This window comes from Netta rufina (assembly GCF_964035555.1).
Source record: "Netta rufina genome assembly, chromosome: 1".
Lineage (NCBI taxonomy): Eukaryota > Metazoa > Chordata > Aves > Anseriformes > Anatidae > Netta > Netta rufina.
Window position 1 is genome coordinate 83548568 of NC_140123.1, and position 9471 is coordinate 83558038.

General features: G+C 47.4%; 1 protein-coding gene across 1 annotated transcript; it reads left to right on the forward strand.

The window, feature by feature from the left end:
* Positions 1 to 156: 156 nt before the first annotated feature.
* Positions 157 to 8446, forward strand: LOC311211006 (organic solute transporter subunit alpha-like; the record flags this gene model as incomplete). Its single annotated transcript, XM_084289436.1, has 8 exons — positions 157 to 235; positions 885 to 1036; positions 1152 to 1225; positions 2679 to 2837; positions 5408 to 5519; positions 6205 to 6351; positions 7709 to 7814; positions 8259 to 8446. The coding sequence occupies 8 exons, from the start codon at positions 157 to 159 to the stop codon at positions 8444 to 8446; spliced, it is 1017 nt and encodes a 338-aa protein (XP_084145562.1).
* Positions 8447 to 9471: the final 1025 nt, after the last annotated feature.

Here is a 9471-nt window from a genome sequence, read left to right on the forward strand (position 1 = left end):
ATGCCGGGAGGCCGCCCGCCGGCCCGGGCTAATCATTAATCACCAGCCGCCCCTCGGCAGGCGCTGCCCGGCCCCCGCTCGCCAGGGCCGGGCTCCCACCCGCCGCCATCTCCCCGTGCCCGGCCCCGGCCCCGGCCCCGGCCCCCTGCGGGCGCCATGGAGGGCGAGGGGAACGCGACCCTGCCCCCGCCCTGCGGCGCCAGCGAGCCGCCCTTCGCCTGGGAGCTGCTGGGCAGTGAGTGCCGGGGCGGCCGGCCGGGAGCGGGGGGAGAGGGCTCGGAGGGAGGGGACGGAGCTGAGGGCTCCCTGGCTGAACGGGGCTTTTGCGGGATGCTTGGGGAGCGTGGAGGCGTATTGCTCCTGTGTGCTGCCGGAGGGTCCCGAGGAGGTGTGTTTATGAAGTTAAATTTAGGTACTTGAGCCGTCCCGTGGGGTCAGTGAGCCCTGTGCATAGCGAAGGATGAACCATGCAGAGCCACAGCAGGGCTGGGGCTGGCAGGGACCCATGGAAGTGCCCCGCTCCAAGCCCTGCCCAAGCAGGGACACCCAGCGCAGGCTGCCCAGGGCCACGTCCAGGCGGCTTTTGGAGATCCCCAAGGAGGAGCCCCCACAGCTCTCTGGGCAGCCTGTGCCAGGGCTCCTCACCCGCCCAGCACAGCAGTGCTGCCTGCTGTGCGCCACTTGGTGCCCGCTGCCTCCTGCCCTGGCACTGGGCACCACAGAAAAGAGCCTGGCTCAGCCTTCCTTGCACCTCCCTTCCGTGCAGTGCTTTGCAGGAGCAGGACTAAGATTCCCCTCCAAGATGCTCTTTTTTTTTTTTTCAGAAACACTTGGATGACATGAATCAGAATTTTGTTTGCTTGTTTTCTTCTCGCTTGCTGCAGGCCTTGACCTCGCTGGTAGATTTCTCTTTGCAATCTTGACTCTGATGACGCTAATTGCTGATCTGGTATTTATAGAGGAAGTGATCTACATCTACAGGAAAATCCCCTCCTCCAAAAGATCAATCTTAATTTGGGTAAATGCTGCGGCTCCAGTAAGTATTATGGAAAAGGCATGAACCTGAATGTTGAAATTAGCATTTCTCTGGAAATCTGCATGAGGCAGCTTTATCTCTGCCTTTCACACAGCCCTCCTCCCTTTCTCCATAGGTGATTGCTACTACCTCATGCATTGGCATGTGGATTCCTCGCTCGACAATGTTTACAGATTTCACAGCAGCAGTGTGAGTATTCTGCTTGTTCTAGATGTTGCCCCAAACCCTGCATTTCAAACCCTTTAAACATCTGCTAGTCTTGGTAAACACAGTCATTTTGTAAATTTAACAATTTAGTAATTTTTGGTTTGAGTTGAAATCTCTTGGCAGCTCTTTTACGGGAGGTGGAAAACGCTGAAGCGGTTCCCCGTGCTGCAGCCCCCTAGTGTGGGAACGTCAGTATGAGAGATCTGTGACTTGCATGTAATTGATCGCCTTGACTGACGGGAGCTTTGAAGTAGCACTCTTTTCTTTTCTCTCCCCGAGTGTCATGTGGAATGAGATTCTGACCTGTGGCTTCTTCTCGGTGCTTTTATTAATGACGAGCCCTGTAGGTCTGTTATTAATGGTGGCAAGTGAACCTCCAATGAGTATATCAATGTGAAAATGTTCTGCACTTGTCCTGATAAAAGCACTTTCCGTGCACGCATGACAGCTCTGACATGCACAGAGAAGAGTGGAGAAGCGCGGTCCCTGCTTTCTGGAGGTGGTGGGGCAGCCCTCGAGGCACAGCCAGGTGGGGGCACGCTGCGGCCATGGGTACACCAGGAGGGCCAGGATGGTTTTGGAACCCACTGCGGGACACTATCGCAGTCTTATGGATTGCCCTACGCCGTGTCACAGTGCATCTGCTAAGAGAGGAGATTAAAAAAGGATGGAAAGCAAAGCAGTGGGACTTCTAGCATGCTGCAATTTATGCAGGTAGCGCAGGCTACAAGAAACTTCTCAGGATCCAGTCCTGTGGCACGTTGAGCCTATCTCAGTCCCGCTCCTCCCTTGCCCAAGCTGCAGGTCCCTGTCCCTTCCCTTGCCCCATTGTGCTTACTTCTCCAGCTGCTCAGTGAGCTCCTTCATGGAGGCAGTGCAGCTGGAGAGGACCTCTCTTATTTGGTGGGGTTGGATTTCAGTGAATCGATTCCTTAAATCTGCGTGGGGCCAGGAGGAAAGGGTGTCTGCACGATCCGTAATTCCTGGGAAGGGCTGAGAAAGTGCAGCTGGTGAAGGAGGGAGAGGAGGGGCTGCAGCAGACACTGCCTGGATCCGCTTGGGCTGCAGAGGAACTGCACCCTGACTGGGGCAGTGCGTGATGCCCCACTAAATGCATACACAAACCTAGCCCTGTGTTGTTGTTTTTTAATTTTGTGGGTTTTATTGTTATTGTTTTTTTTAAGAGGAGGAATAGGACTTGTTTTGAAAAGGTTGCACCGGTCAGGACTAGATAACTGATAGAAAAATACGGCTGCAATGACTTGGGCTAAAAAGCCTGTGATACTGACTGCCACCAGTGTGCCTTGGGGGAAACCTGGAGGTTTAAACAACCTGGGCAGAAAGTTTAAAAAACCCGGACAGGACTGGCCTGTGCAGGCGTGTGCGAGAGGCAAGCAGGAAGTCCATTCAAGCTGGTGTTTTCCTCCTCTCCTAGGTTTTTTGCCATAGTTATCCACAAGTTCCTGATGATGATGATTAAAGAGTGCGGGGGCCAAAAGCTGTTCCTCAGGCGGTTCGAAAATGGTCGCTTCAAGATCAGCACGGGGCCCTGCTGCTGCTGCTGCCTTTGCCTCCCCGGCGTGCGCATCACTAGGTGAGTTGCCCTTTAAGGTTTCCCAGCTGGAAAACCGCAGCTGGAATCCAGCCAGCCTGGCGAGCCAGGCTTGCAGCAAAGGGCCTCCCTGCTTCCCGACAGCCACTCTCAAGCTGTCTCTCCAACGGCGCTGTCACTCGGGGCTGTGCGCCGCCACTAATTTCTTTCATTTTTACAGCACGGAGCTGCACGGGAGAGGTGAGAGCACAGCAAAGCTCACTTTAACCCAGTGCAGTGTTCCCACTCTGCAGCAGTGCTGAGCACTGTGGTGTCTCCCCAGCTAATCCCGTTCTTTTCCAAGAAACCATTTGTACTGTAGGCAGTGGTGTGTGGGAGGAGGAATTTCCACTCTAGAAAAGCCGGTAGTTGGGATTTTGGTTTCTTTTCATTCCAGGAGGGAACTAGCGTCTCCAGACTGGATGTTTTTCACAAACAAAATCATCAAATTGAGTCTGTTTTGAAAGAAAATTTCTCTTGCTTTGATGAATTGAAATGTTTCTTTCTGATTTTGTCTTTAAAACTACTTCAGATTAAAATACTTTTTAAAACAAAAATAGATGTAATTCCTGGGAAGCTTTAATCTCAGTGAAATGCTGTTTTCTGGTGAGGGAAAACCAAATATTTTCTTCTGCCAAACTAAGTAGCAAGGCACCTTCGAAAAGCATGGTAAGGATGGAGAGCTGCACCTCCAGGAATCACCGAGTGTAACATAAACCCTGCCTGGTGGGGCTCCTCTCCTGGCAGGAGCTCAGACCTAGACATTTACATGCTGCTCCACAACCCAAAAGCCTCATATGTTCCAGGGCTTTCCTACTGGCACAGAGCATGAGAACGGTTCTCCCATTAACAGTAAAATCTCGAGGGCTGAATGTGCAACACGGAGACGTTTCTGTGAGAGCCTGGATGTTCATATCAGAAGGGATCTTAGAGACTTTTTGGTCTGGTTACGAGGAAGTGGCAAACAGAAAGCAGCGTGGTGGTTTGTGAGGGATCCTGGAACAAGCAGGAAACAGTGCTGAGGGAGAGGGACTGAACGGGAGGTTTACTGAAGCAGCATAAGCTGCAGTGCAAAATATGTGAAGAATTTAACTTAGAGTTTGCTTTTGAAAAAATCTTCATTTTTTAGTGTAACGATTTTTCCTTAAACTACCTCATTTGGTACTATAATTTTAACTCTTATTTCCATGAATTTATTTTAATGGAAAACAGTATTTATTTACATGGAGGGGACACCAAGAAGAATAGGTAGTACAAAAACCTTAAAATATACCTCCAAAAATAGATGTGATACGATGATGTAAAATGGGTAAGTTATGCCAGAGAAAGATCATACTTTCCTCCCATAGATACCTCCTAGGGAAACAGAGTTGCTCCAAGGGAGGGGTTTGTTACTTTAAAAGAAACCATAGGATCAGAGAATATCTGAGTTGGAAGGGACCCACAAGGATCATCAAGCTGTTATTCCCATTTCCTTTGGGAATAACGGGTCTTTGAAAAGGCACAGGCACGAGGTGGCCAGACAGCGGCAGGCCCTTCCCCATGTGTTTGTGCTGCTCGTAATCCTGTGGTTATTAGCTCTATTAATTGAGCAATTCATGCAGTTCCTGGTTCGTGTCTGTTCCCCGCAGCACACTAACTGGCAGCCTGTTGTCTGCTGAGGCACATCTGATGGCAGTCCCAAGGGACCAAGGAGCCAGAGTGAAGACAGCAGTAACAGTGGGGGAAGCACGTAGCAGCGGGCTAAAACATGAGCAGCAGTAGCTGCCACAGCTTGTCCTGCGAAGACTGGGGGAGAGTTTGTGTCAGTCAGCTTTCGTGTCCTCAGTTTGTGAGGGCTTCTGCCCCTTTTCTGGTGATCTTTAGTATTGGCTGGCCAGGTCATTGTGTATGGGCTGTATACTGAGGGACAGTAGTAAGGAAATCCTGAGCTGTGCTACAGGCTTTTTGCTGGTTTGCCCAGTGAAAGATAGGGCCTTTCTCCTCTTCCTGTACAGAGGAGCAAACCCAGATGCTTACATGGCAGTACTCATGATGCACTGAAAAATTACTCGTCCTTTCACCTAGGTCTGTATGATTCCTTGTCTTGATCAGCCACAGGACTGGCAGACCAGTCCCATCTGAGCAGGAAGGTGGAATCTGACAGTATCACTGCTGAAGGCAGGCTGGCTGTGTCAGGGATCGAAGTTCTGCAGTGCTTTGCCTTTCAGCTGAAGGCTGCTCTGCCCAAGCTTTTTTGGCAGAACTTTTGGCAGAACTGAAATAGCAAGGCAAGAAGGCAAGAGCAAGTGGCATTGTTCAGCAACTGGGTAGGCTTCTACCACTGCTGTGGTTAGAAAAGTATGGCTTTTGGAGAGACTTTGCGACTATATTTGCTAAATAGACAACTGGGTAATTCTTGGAAAGTTTTTTTTCTTTTTTTCTTTTTTAATCTTGAAGCTGTTTCTCCCCAGATTTTGGCCATGTGCAGTAGGAGTGGAGAAGTTTTGCTGCTTAACAGCATCCAAAAATGTTATTAATGTTGTTAATAAGACTTTGGCCTTTGTGATTTTTATTTTTTATTTTTTTACCAGGCAAACCCTCTTTTGGCTGAAGCTGGGCACCTTCCAGTTTGCTTTCTTTCGACCTGTGTTCATGTTTCTGTCAATAGTGCTTTGGACCAATGGCAATTACAGCCTTTCTAATGTAAGTAAAGGTTTCAAACAGAGATGGGCCACAAAGTCCATGGCTTTTGGTTTGATTTTAGTATCTTAGCCTACAACGAAAGTCTGGAATTTGGGAGCATTTCCAAGTGTGTCCTTGTCATGTTCTTTTGAGACCCTGAAGCATGTACTGCACTTCTGCTTTGTACTCTGTAAGCGGCAGGCTGATGGAGAGGTCTGTGCCTGCTAATAACGTTGCATCTCCTGGATAATTCAGATTAACAGAAGTATTTTCGCAGTTGTAGTTTCATGGTAGTAAAATAAACGACCCCTCTGAGCTGTCATGCTGAGTACACTCTCATGAGGGATATGGTTTAGTGGAGGGCTGTTAGCGTTAGGTTGGAGGTTGGACTCGATGACCTTGAGGTCTCTTCCAACCTAGAAATTCTGTGATTCTGTGATTCTGTGAGCTGCTGAGCATTCCCACGTGCTGCTGGGGTCGGACGGAGGGGCTTTGGCACCCATGACAGCTCCACGGTGGCAGCACTCCAGCCAGGGCTGTGCAGCTTCCTCCTGCAAGCCCCAGCCACTACTGCTGGCATCAGCTTTCGTGGAGGTAGCAACACACATTTTATTGCCTGCATCATCCAGCTTGCAGCTTCTGCCTGGAAATAGTAACATCTGCCCTGTAAAGTTTTATTGGTACATTTGTTTGATTTTCGTCTCAGTTGTCTCCTGAAGGAGCTGCGATATGGATTAGCTGCTTCGTTGCTGTCCTGACCATTATTGCTCTGTGGCCAGTTGGAATCATGTTTCAACAAGTCAGGGTTCTCCTTAACTGTAAGAAGATCATCCCTAAATTTGCCCTTTACCAGGTGAGAAGTTTAATATTTCTGGTAAGAATTTCTCTTGCTGTTAATGCAACACCATCTCCCTGTTTCTTGACCCTTTGCTTAAAGATTATAGTATTTTTTTCCATTAAATGTATCATGCAAAGGCATATTTTTACCTGATTAATGCTGCATCCCTTTGAAGCACTTTCCTTGGCTGCTGTTCAGTTTCAGTTTGAGCCAATTCACCTCTAGTCTTTCAGGAGTGCTGGAGATGTGAGAGCTTTGTGAAATCCATTCATCTCTGGGCAGCTGGAATCAAAACAGCACCTTCTGCAGGGCTTGAAGGAAGCTTTTTCGATGCTGTATCCTGAAACACAATGTTAAAAAGCTAGTGTGTACTTTTAAAAACGAGGAGAGGATGTGGAGCATTGTGTGGGTGGCTTTTGTTTGAACTGTTTCGGCATGTCATAATGTGCTGTTTTGACAATATTTTTCTTGGCCATTCTTCACTACAGAGTTAGATAATAATGAAAATACTGGCTGGGACTCATTACGTAGTAAGGAACAGACGTGGATAGGTTGTGGGACAGGGACAAGGCCACCCTCTCCCACGCCACCCAGAAGAGAGAAGGTAGAGTGGAACGGTTGGAAATGCAGCGTGCTGGTGCAGGACACAGAGCACAGCTGCTGCACTAAGAGCTCTGATAAGTAGATCATTAAACCCTTATAAAAGCAATCAGCAGGATAGTCGCATATGCAAAGCTGCACCAAGGTGAATCCGGGTTTAAGGTGGCAAACTCTGTGCTTGTGAGGGTTTATACTCGAGCAGTTGCACCAGAGAGACACTCTGGTATCTCTGAGACAGCGAGGGCCAAGCTCAGTGAATAGCAGGCAATGTGACGTGTGGTTATTGCTCCAGCCCCTTTGGCAAAGAAGGCACTCCTGTATATTTTGGGGAGTACCGCATCTCCCTGTTGCAGCAAAAAGATGAGACAACCCCCAGAAAAAACAACATTCTTTGAATTCTTCCTCCCACTAAGGGACAGCATAGCTCATAGATTAACAGGAAGCTTTCAGGACATTGTTCCTTACTACTGAGAGCTCAGTATTGCTTAAAGTCCCAGCTGGGAGCTCTCTGTATGTTGCACCTCCCAAATAAAGGGTTGGGAAAACACTTTTAAAACAGAGGTTTAATTTAATGCCCACATTCAGAGCAGTATCTTCCTGGCCTAAAGATGAATTTTGCAGAATGGCAGGTGGCCTGGTGGTAGATGGAGGAGAGGGAGGGCAAGAAAGTAGGAATGGAGTGAAAAAGGGTCTGTGATGAAAGCAAAATTGTTGTGTGAACAATAATCCTTTTCCTGGTAGCTAAGGCATCTGCTTTCTCTTCCTGGCACAGTTTGTCCTGATTCTGAACCACCTGCAAACAGCTATTATCAACATCTTGGCCATGCAACAAATTATCCCCTGTGCTCCACCACTCTCCTCCTCAGCAAGAGGAGCGTGTAAGTTCTGTTGGGGGGGATGCTCTTCATTGACTTATAAAGGTGTCAGGTTCAGCCTTGCTAACTGCAATATCTGGTGTTTTCCCAAAATAGTTATTTCCTGGGATTATGTAGCTTTTGGAGAATCTCAACTTTTATGTAAAAAACGACACAACTTTTATAGCCGTCATAGTTGCAGAGAGCTTTAGTTGGGATCAGAAATTGAAGAAAAAGAAATCAACATGCACGATCACTCTTAAATCTCTTGGGTTTTGGATGCCTCATTAGCTACATGCTTATTGATGGGCAACACTGTAACTCTGTAACTGATTTTAATGCCCGGTGTCAGAGACAATCTGTTATGGAGGCAGAATGGTAACGTTTGTTCCTTTTGCACAGAGGATGGTGAATAAGATAGGTATTTATTTCTTGTCTGATGGTCTTTTTTTTTTTTTTTCCCTTCAGATATAACCCACCAGGTCCTCATCATGGAAATGTTTCTGATAACCCTATTGTCAAGGGTGGTTTATCGGAGAAGATACGATGAACTAGAGCCTCCAGAGTGTGCCTGTGAAGAAGATGGGGACAGCAAGCAGACTCCTAAGATTATCTTCAATGGTGCAGTTAGTGAAGACAGATTGCCAGGCTTTTAAAAGCCCCCAGAGCTCCTGTTCTGCAGGAACTGGAAGCTGAGCTTCAGGAGCTTCTTTCACCACAAATAGCCACTGCCCATGTCAGAACAACTTCTGACATAAATGCCTGTGTGCTGCACTGAAGGGACCAACGACTGGAATGATAACCCTATTTATTCCCCAGTGATACACACATGGTGTGCATGCTTTCACACCATGTTCTCTTATCCTGTGATTGAGCACTTGACGGTAGCCAAACTGTCTCATAATGTGATTTTTATTTTATTTTTATCTATTAGAATTGCTGTGATTTAGAGTTAACCCAGCGCCATTCTTCTATCATCTCTTTTGAATTCTTCTGATAGCCTGGTAGCTACCTTTCAGGTAGCCTGGATTGCTGTCATCCCAAACTGCATTTTCCTATCCTTCTTCCATTAAAATTTATCAGCTCTCACTCTGTCACAAGGTCACCGTAGCTAATTCTGATCAGTAAATACATTTGCAAGTTTGTTCTTAAATCCCCAAACCTCCCTGGGCTCTCCACCTACATAAATGGAAATTTCCATTTATGGGAAGACTTTTTGCATTCCCTGTCAGTTCACTTCCTTACTTGATAAATACACAGTTGCTGTTTTTAAATGTGTCATTTGCTCACGTTCCTCCTAGAGAAGGGAGATCTCTGTCACTGGTCTGGAAAAAGAAAGTAGGAGTCGGTCTGAGATGTGTTCTGCCACTGCTCCAGGACGTTACATGGCACTTTGGTTCTCTCTGTGGAAAATGGGCAGTGTGATACTCAGGATCAGTGTGTCTGTGGGGATGAATACTGTTGAATATTCTGTTCTGCTGAAAACAGGTTTTAGTTTTATTTTTTCCAAATGATCCAGATGTTCTTGAATAAACCTAATTGCTTTGGTTTAGCTCCCTGTAATTTATAATATGATACCATGTTTAGTAAGCATTTGGATAGGCTGGTTATTGGGAAAGGAGGTGCAGCACCGCATGCTAGCACTTGTCTCTCCTCATCTAGTCTGACCCCTAGTAGTAGA